At 45.9% G+C, this 19,922-nt stretch overlaps 3 protein-coding genes across 3 annotated transcripts; 2 read left to right on the forward strand and 1 right to left on the reverse strand.

Annotated features, from left to right (window-relative positions):
- The first annotated feature begins 1,458 nt into the window (after positions 1-1,458).
- LOC127313809 (probable pre-mRNA-splicing factor ATP-dependent RNA helicase DEAH5) lies at positions 1,459-4,993 on the forward strand. Its single transcript, XM_051344272.2, has one exon. The coding sequence runs from the start codon at positions 1,565-1,567 to the stop codon at positions 4,757-4,759; it is 3,195 nt and encodes a 1,064-aa protein (XP_051200232.2). The 5' UTR covers positions 1,459-1,564; the 3' UTR covers positions 4,760-4,993.
- A 916-nt stretch (positions 4,994-5,909) lies between these two features.
- LOC127313812 (uncharacterized) lies at positions 5,910-9,976 on the reverse strand. Its single transcript, XM_051344273.1, has 8 exons — positions 9,605-9,976; positions 9,325-9,465; positions 9,074-9,166; positions 8,880-9,006; positions 7,959-8,062; positions 7,536-7,616; positions 6,354-6,439; positions 5,910-6,266 (listed from the first exon to the last, which is right to left on the reverse strand). Exons 1-8 carry the CDS (start codon positions 9,959-9,961, stop codon positions 6,047-6,049), a joined length of 1,209 nt encoding a protein of 402 aa, XP_051200233.1. The 5' UTR covers positions 9,962-9,976; the 3' UTR covers positions 5,910-6,046.
- A 2,828-nt stretch (positions 9,977-12,804) lies between these two features.
- Positions 12,805-18,412, forward strand: LOC127313813 (RNA-binding KH domain-containing protein RCF3). The gene is made up of 8 exons (XM_051344274.2): positions 12,805-13,685; positions 15,137-15,583; positions 16,268-16,516; positions 16,909-17,136; positions 17,542-17,621; positions 17,693-17,801; positions 17,889-18,015; positions 18,103-18,412. Exons 1-8 carry the CDS (start codon positions 12,939-12,941, stop codon positions 18,126-18,128), a joined length of 2,013 nt encoding a protein of 670 aa, XP_051200234.1. The 5' UTR covers positions 12,805-12,938; the 3' UTR covers positions 18,129-18,412.
- Positions 18,413-19,922: the final 1,510 nt, after the last annotated feature.

A 19,922-nucleotide genomic window follows, 5' to 3' on the forward strand; every position in this document is an offset into this window, starting at 1 on the left:
GGCCATGGCGGCGGTTGATGGGACAGGGCGGTGTTGTCCGTGCCAGGAGTGAATGGGGAGAGAGAAGAGCAAACCAATGAGGGGAAGTGGGGAGCGAGGACCAAGACAACGCGTTGTCTCCCGCGCTTCTCCACGTGTGCAACCGTTGCACGCGGGCGTGCAAAATGGCACGACAACGGGACAGACCCGCTGGAAACTGCCGATTCGAGCGTTCATCTAGACGTGTACCAGGGTTGCTTTAAGAACCAGTTAGACCACAACACGAACCTCTTACAACCAACCAAACTAATCGATTTTTGCTGGACCGATGCGAGCCTACCGAACCAAACCGCGCCCTAAGAAAAAGACCTGGCCAAAATTCCAAGTTTCAGCTTTCAACACCGACTCTACTACCCCCTTTCTCTCTCCCGTGCTACAGTAAGGAGAGGCAAAAGGGAGTTCTTCTTCGTCCACCCTCGCTCCACCGACGGCCGATTCGTCGGTCCCCTCCCTCTCTGGCCGCCGTTGCGGTGGTGGGAGAGTGGGGGGGCCCTGGATCCGTGCCCTAGGCGTGTAAATAGTAGGGTAGGTTTTCTGGGCGGCGCTGGAGGGGTGGTGGCTGCAGCGACGCCATGGAATAAGGGTGCTGGGGTTCGTTCCCCACCCCGGCGGCGCTCTTTGGGGCGTTGTCGGCGAGCTCCCAGCTCTGTTCTCGCCGGTGTGGTCCTGGCGAGGGGGACTTCACCGTGGGGCGAGCTTTTGTCCTCCCGGGTTTTCCCTCGTGTGGTCGTCGGTGGCTCCTGCGGCGACGGCAACCTTGTGGAGGAGGGGGATGGCGGCTCTGGTTCTCCAGGCCCTCGTCGTCCTTGTACAGGAGTAAGGCCTAGGATGCTCTGGACGGCTCGGGAGGTGGCTGGTTGGTGGTCTCACCGGAGCATCTTCCTCGACCTTCGGCGAGGAGCTCTGGCGTGGTTCTTGTGGGGCGCGGGGAGCTTCCCCGGCTGTCGATGCGTGTTTATTGATATCAAGATCTCGCCTCCCGCGGCGAGCTACAATAGCGATGGCTCAAAAAGCTACAACGCGAGGTGCCCCTTAGGGACTTTGGGAGTTTGCTGCAGGTCTTCTTCGTCTCTGGCGACGGAAACGGCGGCGGTTTCCGGCGAAGATCTACAGCTTGGTTTTGCTAGAAGTTCCAGGAGGACTGGATTGCTTTTCTCCTGTTTTCCTTTGGGCTTTTGTGCAAATGTTGCTGGACAGCTGTCCTTCTGTATCCTTCTAGTCTTGTCCTTGTATTTGTACCCAATACTCTTTGTACTTTTCCTTACTACGGTATGAATACAAGTTCGTATGCCTTCGGGCGTACGGTTTCAAAAAAAAAAAAAAAAAAAAAAAACACCGACTCTACTACTGTAGGATCCAAATCAGACACGAGGAACCGACTTCGTCTCCGAGCCGTATCCGTATGTGACTGTGATTTGGGCCCCTAATCTGTCCAGCAACAACGCGATTTTGACGATTCTTAATTTCTCCGTTCGCCGCAACGCGAGCATCCAACCCGACCGCCGCCGCCGCCGCCCACGCGCCCATGGCGGGGGCGGGCTCGTCCGGCGGGGCGAGCGAAGCGATGCGGCGCCTCACCGACCTATCCCTCGTCTCCAAGGTCTGCTCCGAGCTGGAGGCCCACGGCGGCGTCGGCGACCGCCACCTCGCCGAGTTCATCGTCCACCTCGCCCGCCGCTCCCCCTCCGTCGCCGAGTTCCACGCCAGGCTCAGGGAGCACGACTTCCAGGCGCCGGACTACCTCGCACGCACCCTCCACACCCTCATCCACGCCATCCCCGCCGCCGCTCCCGCCCCCCAAAACCTCGCCTCCGACGGTGAGGAAGAGGAGGAAGAGGGCGCTGCGGATCCGGAGCTGTACCTGGTGTACCACGGGAGGGTCACCCGGGTGGTGGACGCCGGGTGCTTCGTGCGCCTCGACGGCGCGCGCGGCCGCGAGGGGCTCGTCCACGCCTCCCGGATGCCCGCCCTCGCCGCCGTGAGGCGCGGCCAGGGGGTGTTCGTCAAGGTCGTCTCCCTGGACTGGGGGAACCTAGCGCTGTCGATGCTGGACCTCGATCAGGAAACTGGAAGGGAGATCCCGCCGCCAGCGCGTCGTCAATCTGACGATGATGGTGTTCCGAGGGCCAATCGATCGGCTGCTCCTGCCGGAACCTCTGGGAAGAGGGTTGGGCTGTCAGGAATTGTGATTGCCGAGGAGGGGCCTGCACCACGGAGGCGGGCGAGGCGGATGAGCTCCCCGGAGAGGTGGGAGCTGAAACAGCTGATTGCTTCCGGGGCACTGAATGCGAGGGACCACCCTGCTGTCTTCGACGAGGATGATGAGGGGATACAGTACCAGGAAGAAGAAGAAGAAGAAATGGAGGAGGAGCTCGAGATTGAGCTCAACGAAGACGAGCCGCCGTTCTTATCTGGACAGGGCCGTTCCTCGGTTGAATTGTCTCCGGTCAGGATTTCCAGGAACCCTGAGGGGTCACTGAGCCAGGCTGCAACACTGCAAGCCGCGCTTGTCAAGGAGCGGCGCGACATTCAGAGCCAGGAGCAGAGAGCAATGCTTGATTCCATCCCCAAGGATCTCAATCGGCCGTGGGAAGATCCTGTGCCCGATGCTGGCGGCCGGTGTATCGCGCAGGAGCTGAGGGGCGCCGGCCTATCAGCGCGGAGCATGCCGGAGTGGAAGAAGGAGGCTTATGGGAAGACTGTAACGTTCGGGCAGAGGTCGAACCTTTCCCTGCAGGAGCAGAGGCAGAGCCTTCCGATTTACAGGCTGAAGAATGAGCTCATCGAAGCTGTTCATCGCAATCTAGTTTTGGTCGTTATCGGCGAGACGGGGTCAGGGAAAACCACACAGGTTACTCAGTACCTTGCCGAGGCAGGCTACACTGCAGGTGGGAAAATCGTGTGCACGCAGCCTCGCAGGGTTGCTGCGGAGTCGGTTGCGAAGCGGGTAGCAGAGGAGTCTGGTTGTCGATTGGGAGAGGAAGTTGGTTACTGCATACGTTTCGACGATCGCACTGGACCTGATACGGTCATTAAGTATATGACAGATGGGATGCTCCTACGGGAGATTATGGTAGACAGGAACCTCTCTGGTTACTCTGTGATCATGCTTGATGAGGCACATGAGAGGACCATCTATACGGACATCCTCTTTGGCTTGCTAAAGAAGCTGATTAGGCGGAGAGATGATCTCAAGTTGATTGTCACTTCCGCTACTCTTGATGCAGAGAAATTCTCTGGATATTTCTTCGATTGCAATATTTTCACCATTCCTGGAAGAACGTTTCCTGTGGAGATACTGTATGCAAAACAGCCACAGAGCGATTACATGGATTCTGCATTGCGCACTGTGTTGGAGATCCATATGAGTGAACCTGAAGGCGACATCCTCTTGTTCTTGACTGGCCAGGAAGAGATTGATCATGCCTGTAGCTATCTTCACGAGAAGATGCAGGCGCTGGGTAAGGATGCACCCGATTTGCTAATCTATGCAGCGTACGGTGCTCTTCCAAGTGAAATGCAGTCAAAGATCTTTGAACCTACTCCTCCTGGGAAGAGGAAGGTGGTTGTGGCAACCAACATCGCAGAAGCATCTATTACGATTGATGGGATATACTATGTTGTTGACCCAGGATTTGCAAAAGTTAACGTGTATAACCCGAAACGAGGACTGGATTCACTGACTATCACTCCGATCTCGCAGGCATCAGCTAAGCAAAGAGCAGGGCGTGCTGGGCGTACAGGCCCAGGCAAGTGTTATCGTCTGTACACAGAAAGCGCGTATCGTAATGAAATGCCCCCAACGTCAACTCCGGAAATTCAGAGGATAAACTTGGGGTGGACAGTTCTTAATATGAAGGCAATGGGGATCAATCAACTAGGGGCATTTGACTTCATGGACCCTCCAGCACCCCAAGCACTTATCTCTGCTATGGAGCAGTTGTACAGCCTTGGTGCCTTAGATGAAGAAGGTCTGCTTACTAAACTAGGGAGAAAGATGGCCGAGTTTCCACAAGAACCACCACTTTCGAAAATGCTCCTGGCTAGTGTGGACCTCGGATGCAGCGATGAAATAGTGACTATCATTGCAATGATTCAAACTGGGAATGTGTTCTATCGTCCGAGGGAAAAACAAACTCAGGCGGATCGGAAAAGGGGTAATTTTTTCCAGCCGGAAGGGGATCACATCACTTTACTCACAGTGTATCAGGCGTGGAAGGCAAAGCAGTTTTCGGGGCCATGGTGCGTTGAGAATTTTCTTCAGATATCATCACTGAGGAGAGCACAGGATGTGAGGAAGCAGCTCCTGGAGATCATGGACAGGTATAGGCTTGATGTTGTCTCCGCTGGCAATGATCTCACAAAGGTAAGAAGAGCCATCACCGCAGGCTTCTTCTTCAACACTGCCAGGAAGGATTCCCAGGGAGGAGGATACAGGACCCTTGCTGATAACCAGCAGGTATATATCCACCCAAGCAGTGCACTCTTTCATCAACAGCCACAATGGGTGATTTACAACGAAATTGTCATGACCTCGAAAGAGTACATGAGGGAGGTCACAGCCATCAGCCCAGCATGGCTTGTCGAATTGGCACCGAGGTTCTACAAATCTATCGACCTGGCAAAGATGAGCAAGCGGAAGCGCCAGGAAAGGCTCGAGCCTCTGCATGACAGATACAACGAGCCCAACTCGTGGCGCCTCAGCAAGCGCCATGGATGATTTTCTTTCCGAACAAGGGTTTACTTCTCTCTTGCCGCTCTTCGATGTAATTTAGAATTGAGTATAAGTGTAAATACATAGTAATCTCTACCCGATGAATGTGCTGGAATGAGCGGGGTGTTGAGTAGTGGAACACGTATGTAGCTTTCTTTTTTCTGTTTGGACTTAGAAGTCCTGTGAGAATGTTTCACCTCTGGTTTAGATATAACCCGAAATGAATATACATATCTTTTACTTCTGTATTGTACCTCCTAGGAGGCGTGTAACGAATTCTACCTTTTCAATGAAATGAAACACAAAGAGTCATTTGCCTCTCCACGAGGAAACAGTGTATCGTTGTTGCTTCACTGTTGATTTTCAGAGCCAAACCTGTGCATTGTTTTCTGGCTGTTGTTTTCTATATTCATGAGGACATATGTTTGCCCTGTGGGGTTTGTCATCACTCATCATTCATCAAACCAATCCACCAATGATCATGATGATGCAACGGATTCAGGTCCTGTTGCTCAGGATAAACATCCTTCTTTTTACCTTGGGATAAACATCCTTGACTCCTTGCAGTTCAGAAACAGGAACTTCAGTTTTGGGGTTTTTCTCTCTTAAGGTGGGTGAACTTCATGGTTATTTATAAACATCTTTGGCCTGTGTTTCCTCCATAAAATGATGCAAATTATGTCAGTTAATCGTGACACCTAGTTCCTCCAGGAAGTATATCTGTGCTAGCTTGCTACAAAACTACAGGTTGCGTCCGAGTCTTCGACTTGAGAATTGATGAAGACACTAGCTAATGTTGTCTACTATCTCTGCTTTCTGTGCGCCCTAATGTTAGGTGAAGAATGTGCCACTGATTTAAGAGCACACGTGATGTACTGATTAAGCTCTGTTTTACTTCATCACCATGTGCGCAAATGCAGGACATTCAGAAGAACAGTTCAATAGCTGTAGGAATGCTGAATAATTCCTATAGCTAAACAGTACGGACTTGCATTGTTTTAGCCTGTCTGCAATCCTCTCGCAGCACACATACACCTTCGGTTTTTTTTTTTCATTTCAGTCTGTTTCTAGCAACACAGCTAGAACCTTACATATGTAGTTTGCATATCAGTTTGTTGCCAAAATTCTGCATAGCAGTAATTGCAACACAAAACCATTAACAAAATGAACACCACCGCAATGATGAATTAGTCAATTAAAAGACTCTAATCAACTCTCCAATTCTGCAAAAAGGACTAAATAAACCTCCCAGGCATATCATAATCTATAAGCCGATGTAGCGAGCACCTTCCACTATATGCAGTCCCTTCTATGTCTCTCTCTTCGGGTAATAGACCGACCCAGGCGAACCCGTCGAACTGTGAGAGCATCTAGCAAGATATCCAGCGAGCACTCCACTGCCTCAGCTTGCCCTTCCAGATCAAATTCACTCAGCTCAGGCCGCATGTGCAATTCAGAGAGAAGACCAGCTGCGGCTGCCGCAGTGCAGGTACGATCCCACGCTGGTTGAGGTCTGTTTCACGGAATCATGTCAACAAAAGTAACGGTTAGACACAGAGAAACCCATCAATATAGACAACAAGTGTAGTTTTTAGCTCACCGCAGTTTATGCATCACCGAGGCAGTCAGCATAGACAGTGAGATACAAGGTATGTCTTCCTCCCCCCATATTGCAGTCCACCTCTCCTGTAAACCACAGATATTAGAACCCAACTACCCAACTACCCAAGTTCACTTGTTAATTGTGGCATGCTTTAGTGCCTCTTTGATTCAAAGCAATTTTCACAGAAAATTTGGAGGATTGGATCCTTAGAAACTTTCCTATGTGGGTTGTTTGATTTGTAGGATTATATTTTCCAACGGATTGCTTTGCACTACACTACATTTTGTATGAAATCTACCATCCACAAACATTATTAATCATTTGGAATTATTATTCATTTGTTTTTCCTATGGTTCATTCAAACGAACTTTGGTGCAAACACAACCATGTACGGATCAAGTGGATATGACATTGCTATCCTGCATTTTTTTTTAATCCCGCGGATCAACAAGGCCCTAGTATATGAGAAAATATCTAGCGGAAAACAAGTTACGGTGAAACCCATCTGAAAACTATGTTTCAAAGTTCCTAAATATCTGAAAAGAAGAACACAATCTTAAAACTCGGTAACCCTTAAGACAATGTCAACCATACTGTGCAAGATGATTCTTCTGACATGCCAGGCCCATTCCTGTCGGCTCATCTCCTCCTCAGGTTGGTGGTCTGTATTCAGATTCGCCATCCATGGCAGCACACCTCTGCACACCATCCCCCATTCCCACCAATGACCATGCTATACAGAAGCACACCTCAGCACCGCGCTCTCTACTCCAGGTTTGCTTCCTCTACGGGGGAGAGGTGGCAGTGACATATTGGTCATGTGTCCAAGGGAGAGTCAAAGAGAGCTGACTGCATTGCAAGAGAGGAAAAGAGGCAAGTGGATACTAGAAGAGGCAGGTGTATTCGCCCTCTGGGGCAGTAGCAGCAGCAAACCCCTATGGGCAAATGGGCCTTTTCCCCTTTCTTCAGTTGAATTTTCCGTCAGCTTCTTCCTCCGAGAGATAAATCTGCTGTGCTCAGCTGGCTCCCAGGATCAATCACATGGAAGAAGGAAAAAGGATGAAGCTTGCCTGAACGGCTAAACAACATTTGTTACTCCAAATGATTTTTTAAGAGGAAGCAGACACAAACAAATAGTAGGAGTGCAGTATGCTGAATAAGGAATGCACTGAACTGTACCTTCAGCCTTCTGTATAATGCGGCAGAATTACTCCAGGTACCATCAAGCAATACCAAGTTAAGAGGTTCACGTTGCACTCCCTACAGTGCATAAGATAAGTCGTTACCATCTACTAATACAGTGATATCTTGCACTTGCAGCATCATGTTATTTCTACCATGAAAGGTAATATCTCTTCGATTACAGCATAAACACATAAAACCAGTATACATTCAAAGAACAGGGTCAATATCAGTACTTTTAACATATAAATAATAATAGTAGTAATAATAATGAAGATGATGATAAAGTGCCAACAGATGAAGTCACAAGTGGGACATATTGCTTATGCAGTTACACGGTAAACATTTCAAATACTAAAGTTTGGTCTGCAACAGTTTAAGTCACAGAAGACATGCTTAGAGAAAAGAAATACGTATCACCTCCTGAAGGTCAGCATTCAAGGTCAAATCGTCAAATTTAAGATCCTTGACAGACTTGGGGGTCACGCTCTTATTTGGGTACAGAAATGAGACCTTCTCCTTTCCTGGAAGACAAAATCAAAACAGATATATACGGTATTTAAATGTGAAGATCACAAATAAGCATACACGTCCAAGTTAAGGATAAACAGACTAATAGGTTTACTAAATGATTGATCAATGATGCAATCTTCTATGGAGCACAAGTAATTAAACAAAATATTCCCCCTAAAAGGTAAATAAATAGGGTCGACACAACATTCCAGTCCTAATGACATGATCCAGGAATCAATACTTGCAATCTGCATTTGTTTGTGTGAAACATAACTTCTGAGGTTCTGTCATCATCAATCAATGCAACAGCAAGAAAGAATTCAATTCAATAGCTACAACGTAGCAAAACCACACAGTGTATGGGCAGACTCACTCAGTGATTAAACCAAAAAGGCCTATGTGGAAACTAGAAACAGAAAATGAACACCCAACAATGCACAGCATTCAGTACATAAAGTACACTAAAGGAATCACAAAGCAAAAAAGGTCGCCTCGCCTTGGACATCATTTGTCTAATCTGAAGCTGTTGTGGATGTGGGATCAAAGCAACATGAGGTAGCTACTCACACTGATCGACTGTGGCATGCACTGGATCATTTGATTGGAATGTTATATCTTGAGTTAGTTAGCTGCATGCGTATATCATAATTTGGTACTCAATCATAATGATTATGCATTCAAAGGGATGCTTGTTTCGACATAGGTTTTGAGTATATAAGGATAGGCTATCAACTAAGCAAGACATGAAAATGAGCAAGTTAAAGGTCTAATAACAAGCTCTCGTCCCAAGAAAGAACTCACATGTTTTGAAGGTGGTTTTGGGATTACCTGAACGTTGGAATGCATCCCACATGATATCTTCATGCTCTTGGATGCCGAAGAGACACAGGGACGCAGCTTCAATGCCAAATACTTGCCAGAGTAACTTTCCAGTGTTGTTTTGCCGCAAGAAGTCCTGAAAGAAGAGAGATGCTCACACAATCCAAAGAAAGGATATAGCAGCATAAGATCTTCAGGCAGACCTTCGGATGCATGTATAGCCAGAATCTTATTCCCCTCCACAAACTGCGAGGGGCAAGTTTCGAGCACATGCAGTCTTCCATCGGTAGCCAGCACTGCAATGTTAGAGGTCGATACATCAGCAAAGCTCTTGGAATGAAGATGAGTGCACAAGTCATAAGTGCATGCAAAAACAAGATTCAGTTCAGTGAACAGTTAAACACGAATTGGTGCATTGTGTATAACAGCAAATTCGATCAGACTCGTAGGCTACCTTCTGGCACAGATAGCCCCTGCTCCCGAGCAGACGGCAACCAATCTGCCGGGCGGAGTAGTACTGCAGCTTCTGGTCGGAGTCGGCGAGCGTCTCGTAGACAGCCCTGTGCTTCCTGTCCTCCACGTCCTTGAAATCGCCCTACGAGTCGAGAGAAAATCAAGCCATGATGAGTTCACGAGCATTCCCGTCGATTCAGTTCCTGCCGCGTCGAGCACAGAAGAAGCAACAGCAAAACTCTAGATCCGACAGGTGATTGGAGAAAAAAAGGCATTTTTACCTTTATCTTGGAGCCGGGGCCGCCGAAGCGCATCTTCTCGCCGGCCACGAACTCCATGTCGAGCAGCTGGCGGACGACGTCGGACACCACGGCCGGGAGAGGCGCGGAGGTGCCCCATCGCTGCCACTCCTCCGTGCTCACCTCGCCGCCGTCCCCAGCGCCGGCGCTGGCGGCACCGGGGAGGGCTTCCTCCTCCTCGCTCGCTGTCTCGGCGGGGGAGACCATGATGGAGCGCGCGGGGGTGGGGCAGGGGCGCGGGGTCGACGAGTGGGGAAGGACGGCGAGAGGGTGGCGGCGGTGGAAGGGGAGGCGGCGGTGGAAGGCGAGGGCACGGATGGAGGCGGGAGGAGCCAACATCGACGCTGCTGTTTTTTATTGCTTCGCGGAACACCAGTCCGAAGTTCAGAGCAACGAAAATGGTGATGTTTTGGATTTTTTTTCCTTTTTTTTTTGTAAAATTTGATTTTTCCACTGCAAACTTCAAGCTTTTATCCTTCTTTCTTGTGGGCTCAAATGAGACAAACCGCGAGTATGAGCTATGCCATGCAATGTAAAATACGGAGTACATACTCGGTGCGGCTGGACACCAACATGATGCAAAGCTTGGTGTCCCTAGTAGATTTATTTAAATTTAGATATATTCGAATTACATAAATTTGTGACATCTTTTTTAAAAGGAGGGAACACTTATCATTAATCCTTTGTTTCAAAGTAAATGAAATATATTTTTCTTCCAAGATAAAATTTCTTAAAAGCTTGACCCAATCTATAGAAAAAGATATCCGTCTAGAAATTCAACTAATTATTAGGCTCCATGGCCCAGAATATTTTAAAATCATAAACCTCTTTTGTGTTTTTTTATGAAGCATCTAATTGAACTTGTAAACAAAATCAGATTGTTTTTTGTATTCCAAGCCGTATATTTGGTTCCTTTCAACTAGGCTATGTGCAGTGGCGGAGTTGTAGTACTCCCTCCGATGTCTAGATACATCCACATTGAAGTCAATTAATATGAACCGGAGGGAGTACAACAATTGGGTTCACATGAACCCAATGAAAATTCTTAATTATTTATTATTATAGTCTTTATCATTAAAGTTAGTGAAAGATTGAACAGTAACAAAGTTACTGAACCCAATGAGAAAACACTCTAGCTTCGCCACTGGCTATGTGGAGTTTGGTATCCATATGTGATTTACATGTTTAGACCTTATTCCATTTCATAACTCTATGAGATAGTTGTCATTACTCAAGTTTGTTCTAAATTTTAGATAGTTTCCTTCAGGAGGATTAGCTGCAAATACAACCATTTAGTGTATAATGTAGTGAGCCGTTTACATAAGAAGTCCTAAGTGGCACCAAGAGAACACATCTTGTACTCGTTTGTACCCATAGAAACATCGGTTCTTGGTTGTAATAGGTATTACTTTTTTTATAGATGAATCTTCTCATTATTGTTTGTCAATTGTTCTTCTTGCTCTGGATCTTCCGAGTCTTGATCATTATACTATAGCGGCAAATCAACATCAGATTCCTACAACTATACAAAAATTGCAAATATCGGCTTTAAGGGTTGATGAATCTATGATAAGAAAAGCTTGTTATCACAATGTTTGTATGGCTTGTAAGTATTCATTTTCCTTGTGTGAGTCCAATAAAACCATCACAAATTTTTAGTCTATAACTTCTCGTGTTGGAATTCGAAGTTCTCTAACTTGCGCCATTGTCTGTCCAGCAAACCAAAATAATGACCTTGTGAGGCTCTACTTAGAGACCATATAAAGCTACGTTAGATCTAGAGAAAATTTTGTGCAACTTAGGAGATTGGGGGAGCAAAAAAAAAGAAATGAAAATGGCGAGACAGAAAACCAAGCACCCCATACCTGGACTTGTCTTTCTTAAGGATAAGAGTAATGTAAGGTATTGGATTGGATACAGATGCATGTGGCGAATTAGGAACTCGGTCGTCATTTGTGGGCTTTATTTAATACCTTCCAATACATATACTAGGATTGTTCATTCTTATTAATATGATAATGGCACATAAACATGGATATTCAAAATTCAAATGACCTACATGTAATGCTACGAGTAAGGTGCTAGGCCACAGACGATCACTACACAACCTACCATGGTCTCACATGTAAATAAAGTAAATAAGCTTCACAATAATGTTCTGCAAACGAAATAACAGAACAAATTGACGTTTTTTTGTATTCTTGTTCATAAATCAGACATATAACAATACAATAATAGGATGAATAGGTATTATTACACTATGAAAGTACTGAAGGTGCGTAAGATATTAGAGGATGTTTGGTTCACAGCCAGAGATTGCCAAGCCAAAAATTGGTGTTTGCCACACATGTGGCTTGCCAAATTTTATGGCGAGATAAGCTTATTGGGTGGTTAATAAAATGTGGCAAGGATACCGTGGCAAGTTTTGGCGGGCAAAAAGACCGCCAAGGTTTTGCTGACGGAAAGTGTGGCAAAGGAACTTCGTGATTCTGGCTTGCAAGTTAACCAAACGCTAGCCAAAGGTGGTGTGGCGGGCCAAATCTTGGCTTGGCAATGTGGAACCAAACGCCCCCCTTAGTATTACTCCCTCCGTCTCAGTGCTTAGGGTGCAATTTTTTTTCCGATTTTTCCTCAATGCTTAGGGCGCGGGTTGTTGTGGATTGATAATCTCCCGAGTTTGCCCCTTCTTTTCCGTTCTCCTTCCTCAAAACCCGGTCAAATTAGCCCACTATCCTGAGAAACTACTGGTCTAGCCCGAGAAACGAGGGGGTCCAGGGAAACGAGGAGCTCCAGCGCGTGTGGAAGAGGCACTAATCACGCGATCATGCAGGGGTAAAGATGGAAACTAGCGTTTATTTCTCTCCTACCGGGTTTTCCTTAAAAACTGTGCAAAAAAATTACGCCCTAAGCAATGGGATGGAGGGAGTAGTACCGAAGTTTTATGCTCGATAAATATGCATATATGAGTCGAAGGTGCTAACCAAAGGTTCATTATTGAGTTATAAACTGACAAGAATTATGGAACCAAGGGAGTATGTAAAGTTTGTTTCAATTCTAAGAATCGAAAACGGTTTGAATCAAATCGAAAAGAGGAAGAGTTTAAATCAGCCCTAAAAAGAGCATACCTACCTACAGTCGCAGTAGACAGTGACACTAGTCATCAGCTGGCGCGTTCCCTGTCGGCCAGCTCCCCTTCCGGTTCTTCCCCAACCTCTCTCTGTAAACCCTAACTCCGAACCGCATCAATCGAACGGGATTCGAATCAGGGAATCGAACGACAAAAACGAACGCAAAAGCTCCCGGATTGAATCCACCAATGGACCGCTCCCGCTCCAAGCGCGGCTACCACTACAACGACCAGGACTCGCCGCCGCCGCCACGCTCCAAGCCACGCTTCGACCGCCGCGGCGCCGGCGGAGGCGGCCCCAACCCTAACGCCAACAACTACCACCGCCGCGGACCCCCCGGGGGCGGTCCCGACCGCCGCGGCGGCTTCCTGCCCCCGGACCCCGCGCCGCCCCCCTTCGCGCCCCCGCCGCCTCCCCCTCCCTCCTCCTCCTCCGCGGCGGCGGGGGGCGGCCCCGCCCCGACCACCTCCTTCCGCATCATCTGCCCGGAGTCCAAGATCTACGGCTTCACCGCCAGCTTCATCGCCGACGCGCAGGACGACACCGGCGCGACCATCACCGTCCACGCGCCCTTCGCCGGGGACCCCGTCAGGGCCATCGAGACGGCCGACGGCGACGCGGACGGCGGCGGCCGCCCGCAGCAGGCCTTCTCGCCCGCGCAGGAGGCGCTGCTCCTGGTGCACCGCCGGATCCTCGACACGCAGCCCGACGACGGCGACGAGGACGGCGAGTACGGCCCCCGGGGCAAGGACGCACGCGACCGCGGCAAGGTCACCACGCGCCTCGTCGTGCCGCGCCAGCATGTCGGCTGCCTGCTCGGCAAGGGCGGCAAGATCATCGAGCAGATGAGGTCCGAGACCAAGACGCACATCCGGATCCTGCCCCGCGACCAGAACACGCCGCGCTGCGTGTCCTTGTCCGAGGAGGTTGTACAGGTATGCTGCCTGCTACAAACATGTTTCAATTCTGGCTTGATAATGAGCGTCAAAATTGGTGTTTTGAGTGGAACATAACATGTGTCACCGCTCCATTCTAAACCATTAGCTGATGAACTAAAAGAAGGAAACAAATGCGCGTTAAAAAATTATGTTATATATTGATGGAGAAGACTCAGACTGAATACAACTCAAACAGCTACTCCTTTAAGTTAGTGATTTAGTGAGTGAATGCCGCGTCTTCTGCGCACGAGATTTGCTTTCCGTGATGACCTTTTGATGTGGCCCTTAGTGCCGCAGGTGCTGTCCACGTCTTTCTTCTAGGGGTGTTACCGCGTTGAGTTAGTGGGAAGGTAAAAGCGTGTGGATTGATAAAACCAAGGAGAAACTTGTGTGCAATTACGTTGTTCTAATACACAAGTTCTCTGTTTTCTTTCATATGTGTATATTCCCTCTACCGAGTCTGTTATGGTATCTCAAGTTCGTTTGCTTCCACGTGGAGTGACATTGAGGTGGTATGCTGATAATCATTGGCTTCATACAGTAAATCAGTAAAAAAAAAAAGAGTTACTTTTAAGCCCCACTGGTTCGCTTTATTTTCAACGGACATTTCCTCCCTCGTCAGCAGCTTCATTACCTGCTAAGTCTGGAAGGGTAGTAAAATCACTCACAACAATCAATCTTTTCTTATGATACTGATACGATGCAAACGGTGACACCCCCGGATAATGTGTCTGTGCATTTGTGTCTGTCTTCCCTATATGTGTTCTATACCTGCCTTTTGGTAGTATGGGTCTTGTTTAGCCGGAACACCTAAGTGTACGTCTCCTAGTTGCTCATACCAACCATAGGTATCTTATCCTGAACAAACTGAATATTCTCAGATGCAAACAACAGTAAGAAGCTTAAAATTAAAGACAAATCAAACAGATGAATGTTTGACTCTTACAATATACTGAGTGATGCCTAATCAGCTACGCTCAAAATTGGGCTTCGTGGCGATCTTTAACCTTTTCCCATCCTAGCTCTCACAATTCTGTTGATTGATCACCCTGATTCCCAGGATATGTCCTGCTAAAAAATTATTGTAGGCTCGTAGCTATGCATTTGTTCTCGATCCTTTTCTGGTTGTTAAACTTATTAACTATAGCTTAAATCTGATGCACCATCCAAATAAATGTCTTCCAGGTAGTCACTGATGGTTCCAAATTCATGTTCCTCAAAATAGGCTTGAATCCTGAAACATCAACTCTAAATATTGTGATTTAGTAGTGACTTTATAATCTGCCAGTTACTTGGTGGAGAACTACTGGGGCTTCATTGTTTCTTGACACCATATAATTGTAATTGTGATTTTAGATGCATGATAGGACAAATTGCTTTTGCTCCCATTTTTTTCATTGTAAAACCTGTCTTCTGAGGTGTATTATTCTCATGATATGTTATTACAGATTGTTGGAGAAGGGAATTGTGTTAAAAAGGCTGTACTAATTATCTCTGACCGTCTGAAAGAAAGCTTACACCGTGATCGTGGTCCCTTCCGCGGACGGAATTCACCAGAGCATCGAATTTCTCAGGCTGATGAATACTTGGGTGGTCAGCCGATGCCTGCATTTGAAGAACCTTATGCCCGATTCGATCAAATTAGAAATAATGGTAGCATGGAGCCACCAGGATATGAGTTTGATTCAAATGGTAGCAAGTTCAATGAACATCCAGAGATGCCGTTTGATGAAATCATATTTCGAATTCTTTGCCCAAATGACAAGGCCAACAGTTTAGTAGGATCACGTGATGGAATAATAGAGATGTTACAGGTTGACGTTGGTGTTGATGTTCGGCTTACTGATCATATTGCTGGATCTGATGAAAGGGCTCTAATCATCACATCTAGAGAGGTAATTGACATAACTTATGTCCCTGTACTTTATCGCCCTACATACTAGCCTGCTTCTTTAGATGCATGGTATACTTTCACCTAAATATGTTACCGATTGTAGCACCAGTCTAAAGTAGCATCACTTGCTAGGTTGCTATCTGGGAGAGTTAACTTGCTCCAGCGGTCTTTGACTTGTTGCCTGACGAGACTCAGCTATGGAAGTTTGTGATTTTCACCAGTTATGGAAGTTTCAGTAGTTATCTAATTTAAATGAAACTGGGAGATGTTAGCTCAGCTATTCAATACTCCCTCCGTTCCATATTAGTTGTTGCTGATTTAGATGTATCTAGACACATTTTGTGTATATAGGTACATCCGAGTCTGCGACAACTAATATGGAATGGAGGGAGTACACTATATCTGTACAGTTTCAATCTTGAGATCTGCGAAGCAATTCTAGTTGAAAAAAGGCACATATTGCTTAACGGTTAACAACAGTCTTTGCTTGCGTGTAACCTTACTTTGGCCTTATGGCATGATGCATAGATATTTTGATATCTGTTTATTTGAAATACTTAAGTTTGTTCTAGTGGAAGTTTTATGAACACATATAATTCAGTTTGTGTTAACTTAAATTTGGGATCACTTTTTCCCCTCAGGGGTTCCGTTTTATATTATTAACGTACCCTTAATTTTGATGTAGGGCCCAGACCACGAGCTTTTTCCAGCTCAAGAAGCATTGCTGCACATTCAAACCTATATCGTAGATCTTGGCCCTGACAAGGATAACATTATCACAACAAGGTTACTTGTCCCTTCAAGTGAAATTGCTTGCTTTGAGGGAAGGGACGGATCATTATCTGATATACAGAGGCAAACTAGCGCAAATATACAGATATTACCAAGGGAGCAAGTTCCATCTTGCGCTCTAGAATCTGATGAGCTCATACAGGTTGGTCTTCATTGGCAGTACATCTTCACTTGTGCTATTTTTGAGAATCTAACCAGGTAGATCCATGTGCAAAACGACTACATGGCTGTATAATTGTTTTTTTTTGGAAGTTCATATCAATTAGTTATGAGGGTTGCAGATGGTATTTCTGTGTCAATACGGTTGGAATGCAGCAGTATCTGTTTAGCTCTTTGTTTTTTGAGCCAAGATGGAGTTGGCATGTTTCTTAGTTGCTTCTTGCCCATGAGGAATGAGCAATAGGTTATGCATTAATTTATAAAGTTCCATGTTAATATTCTATGTTGCCTAACACAGATGCAAAATTTATATTGTTTGAGTTAGAAGTTTATTGTCCATTTATTTTTGAGGTTAACCACAATATGTTTTACCAGATTGTAGGAGAGATTAGAGCTGCTCGGAATGCTCTCATGCAAGTAACTACGAAGTTACGAAGTTACTTATACCGTGAGATGTATGGTCCCAACCAAATTGGCAGCATTAATGTGCATGGATCCATTTCTCCAGTAAAAGACTCACCTCGTGGACTGTACCCTGGAAATGACCTTCCAATGGCCATGTACCAACAAGCACCACAAATGACAACTTCTTGGCACTCAAAGGTATCTCGAGCTTGATGCAACAAAGTATTATCCCCCTCTGTTTATTTTTATTTTTGAGGAATCCCCTGAAGTATGTTTGCCCCTGATGTTCTCTGATACCTTCTGTCTGTGTCTTTCAAAATGCGTTTAGTCGCCATACATCAATCTACTGTTAAGCACTATCAGTGGCTTGTAAAGTTGCATTCTTCATGGCAGAGAAAAACACTTACCTAAATGATTCATAATCATGGCAAAATTTTACTGTATGACGTGAATATTATACTGTATGCAGCAGAGTTATATAGTGCATCTTACTCTTCTTTTTTCGATAAAGAGTGCATGTTACTCTTCTAGTCACTGCTTCTAGTGTCTTTTATCTGGAGTCTGATAATAATGCTTGGATGACATACGAATGTTTAATTGCAGGATAGTGGAGTTAGTGCAAGTGGATCATTTGAGCAAGGGAGCAACATTAACGATGATATAAGGCAAAGTGCTCCAAAACGGTAAGTTTGTGTGAACACTGTCAGTTCTTCCGTGTTGATCCATGACCACCTTATATTTTTTTCTCCATCAGATTTGCCGTCCCCCTAGTGACTAGAAGCACATTAGAAGTTGTCATACCAAATAGTGCAGTTGCAAGCCTCAGCATGAGGGCTGGAAGCAAGCTTGCCCAGATAAGCGAGGTGCTGTATATCCTGATTTTTTGTTCTTAGCAACTAAGTACCGATACTTCTTCGCCACTCTTACTTTCTAAACTCTGCTGGAAACAGATGTCTGGTGCATCTGTCACACTTGCTGAAGATAGACCTGGAGCCATGGAAAAGGTTGTCCGAATATCTGGTACCCCTGAGCAGGCCGACAAAGCTCAGAGCTTGCTCCAGGGGTTTATACTTAGCAGTGAGTCTCTCTTGCACTCTTCCTATCTTTGAATTACATCGTCTACACTGTGAAATATATAACTCTTATTCCCTTTCCACCTGCCAGTCCAAGATGACATGCCTTCGGGCTAATGGAGTCATTGCTGCATCTTACCCATCGCAATGTTCAATAGGGCCATTTGTCTAATTCTTTCGAGGAACTGCCTGCGTAGTTTAGGTGGAGTGCATGAGTTCATGCGAGATGTTTATCTTCTAGCTGTATAATTTTTTCCCTGATTAAGCCTTGTGGCTATACATGTACAAGTGTTCATGTATGATATTAGCTGTTATGTAGCCAAGATGTGCTTGGTCTTTCCCACATTAGAATGAACAGGCTTGTAGAACAATAAGGACAATGGATAACATCTTTCTACTAATCTGTAGCATGGTGTTCTTTTGCTGGTGCTAGTAATGTCAGATTGGGTGCTATCATCAAATAGTTTAACTCAGGGTGCTTATCTGTTATCCCTACGCACGCATGTGTTATTGGTATGCAAAAAACTATTTAGAGCTGACATGATATTCTGGCCCTGCAACAAATCGTGGAAAGGGCCTGCATCGAATGGTGATATTCTGTGATCAAATTGTAGTGAAATCCTGCATCGAACCATGACATTCTGGCACTGGAACAAGTCATGGTGAAGTCCTTTTTTTTGAACTGGTGATTTGTATTAATTGAAAGCAGAGTTTTGATTACAATCTTGGCCAGCTCCAGCACGCAGGAAGGTGCTGAACCAACACACCACCACTACCACTCACAAGGCAAAACTAGCGAGTTCATGAGCTGGCTTGTTTTGCTCTCTGTCAATTAATACAAACCATGCATGATTATATGGATTCTTCCAGGTTGCCTACATAAGCATGTTGCTGATTATAAATTTGATTACATACTTATCATGCAAACTCAAACACTAGCTCTAAAAAGTACTCCATCCATCCGAATGAATAAGGCCTTAATTCTGGTGTCAACGCTACTGTTTTGGACATTTATCATGCAAACTCAAACAAAGCTGCCGTTTCAGACATTTTTTTTACAGCTAGGGCGTATATTATTCAAAATGGAGTCCTAGTGCTATATAGCAAATAACATCTTGATAGCATGTAGTTTTTTTTTTTTTTTTTTTTACAGCAGAGCACTCCCAGGTCCCCTCTCCGGGTGCTCCTCAACTCAATGTCCTCTAGTGCTACTCATCATATGCCCTAGATAAGAACTTTCACCATTACCACAAAGCTTGAGTTACTGGAATCCCCTCTATAATGGATTACACAATGATTCTCATCCTCGGTCATTGATGAAGAACTTGCTGCCATGACCATCGAGCCAGATGCCAAATTAGAAGTCCCGGGGAGATGGTGGGTGGAGGGGTTGGGTCTGGGGGGTTGCTTGATCCTACGCCGGTATAGGCTCATTTCCTGTTTGTTGCGTACACATGAATACCATGTTGCGATTATTCTAGATACCTGTTGGAAAATGTGGTGAGTATTGCATTCGTATTGCAAGATAGTTTTACATTGCAACAAACCTTTGGCTCTATGCTCGTGTGTGACTAATGCTGTCAGCGATTTGCTAGTTACTATTCTTTTCTCAGCGATTTTGCTATGATCAATAGAAGTTTGTTACACATACAAAAATATTTATAGCGTGGTATGTCTAGAATATTGTAACGAGGGAGGCTGTGACGATGTTGTGTACATAGAAATTGAACACCCTCTGCTCGACAGGTATCAATCATGATAACATGCATAAATAGACTGAGATGATCATCATGATGTTTTTTCGATAAGGACAAGAATCCGGTTAAACGACCTGAACCGTTTCGTCGACCCTTGTCTCTCATCTCGAAAATTGCAAATAATAATCCAAATTTCTCCTCAATTTTTCATTAC

The sequence above is a fragment of the Lolium perenne genome, chromosome 7 (genome assembly GCF_019359855.2).
Source record: "Lolium perenne isolate Kyuss_39 chromosome 7, Kyuss_2.0, whole genome shotgun sequence".
Classification (NCBI taxonomy): domain Eukaryota; kingdom Viridiplantae; phylum Streptophyta; class Magnoliopsida; order Poales; family Poaceae; genus Lolium; species Lolium perenne.

Bases quoted from the DNA above. Each gene is read 5' to 3' on its own strand.
- LOC127313809 (XM_051344272.2), top strand. From the start codon at position 1,565: ATGGCGGGGGCGGGCTCGTCCGGCGGGGCGAGCGAAGCGATGCGGCGC.
- LOC127313812 (XM_051344273.1), bottom strand. From the start codon at position 9,961: ATGTTGGCTCCTCCCGCCTCCATCCGTGCCCTCGCCTTCCACCGCCGC. The intron at 9,007-9,073 runs GTCTGCCTGAAG...CTCTTCTTTCAG, and splicing joins GGCTATACATGCATCCGAAG to GACTTCTTGCGGCAAAACAA. The intron at 7,617-7,958 runs GTGATACGTATT...TATGCACTGTAG, and splicing joins TGAATGCTGACCTTCAGGAG to GGAGTGCAACGTGAACCTCT.
- LOC127313813 (XM_051344274.2), top strand. From the start codon at position 12,939: ATGGACCGCTCCCGCTCCAAGCGCGGCTACCACTACAACGACCAGGAC. The intron at 16,517-16,908 runs GTTGGTCTTCAT...ATGTTTTACCAG, and splicing joins AATCTGATGAGCTCATACAG to ATTGTAGGAGAGATTAGAGC. The intron at 17,137-17,541 runs GTATCTCGAGCT...GTTTAATTGCAG, and splicing joins CAACTTCTTGGCACTCAAAG to GATAGTGGAGTTAGTGCAAG.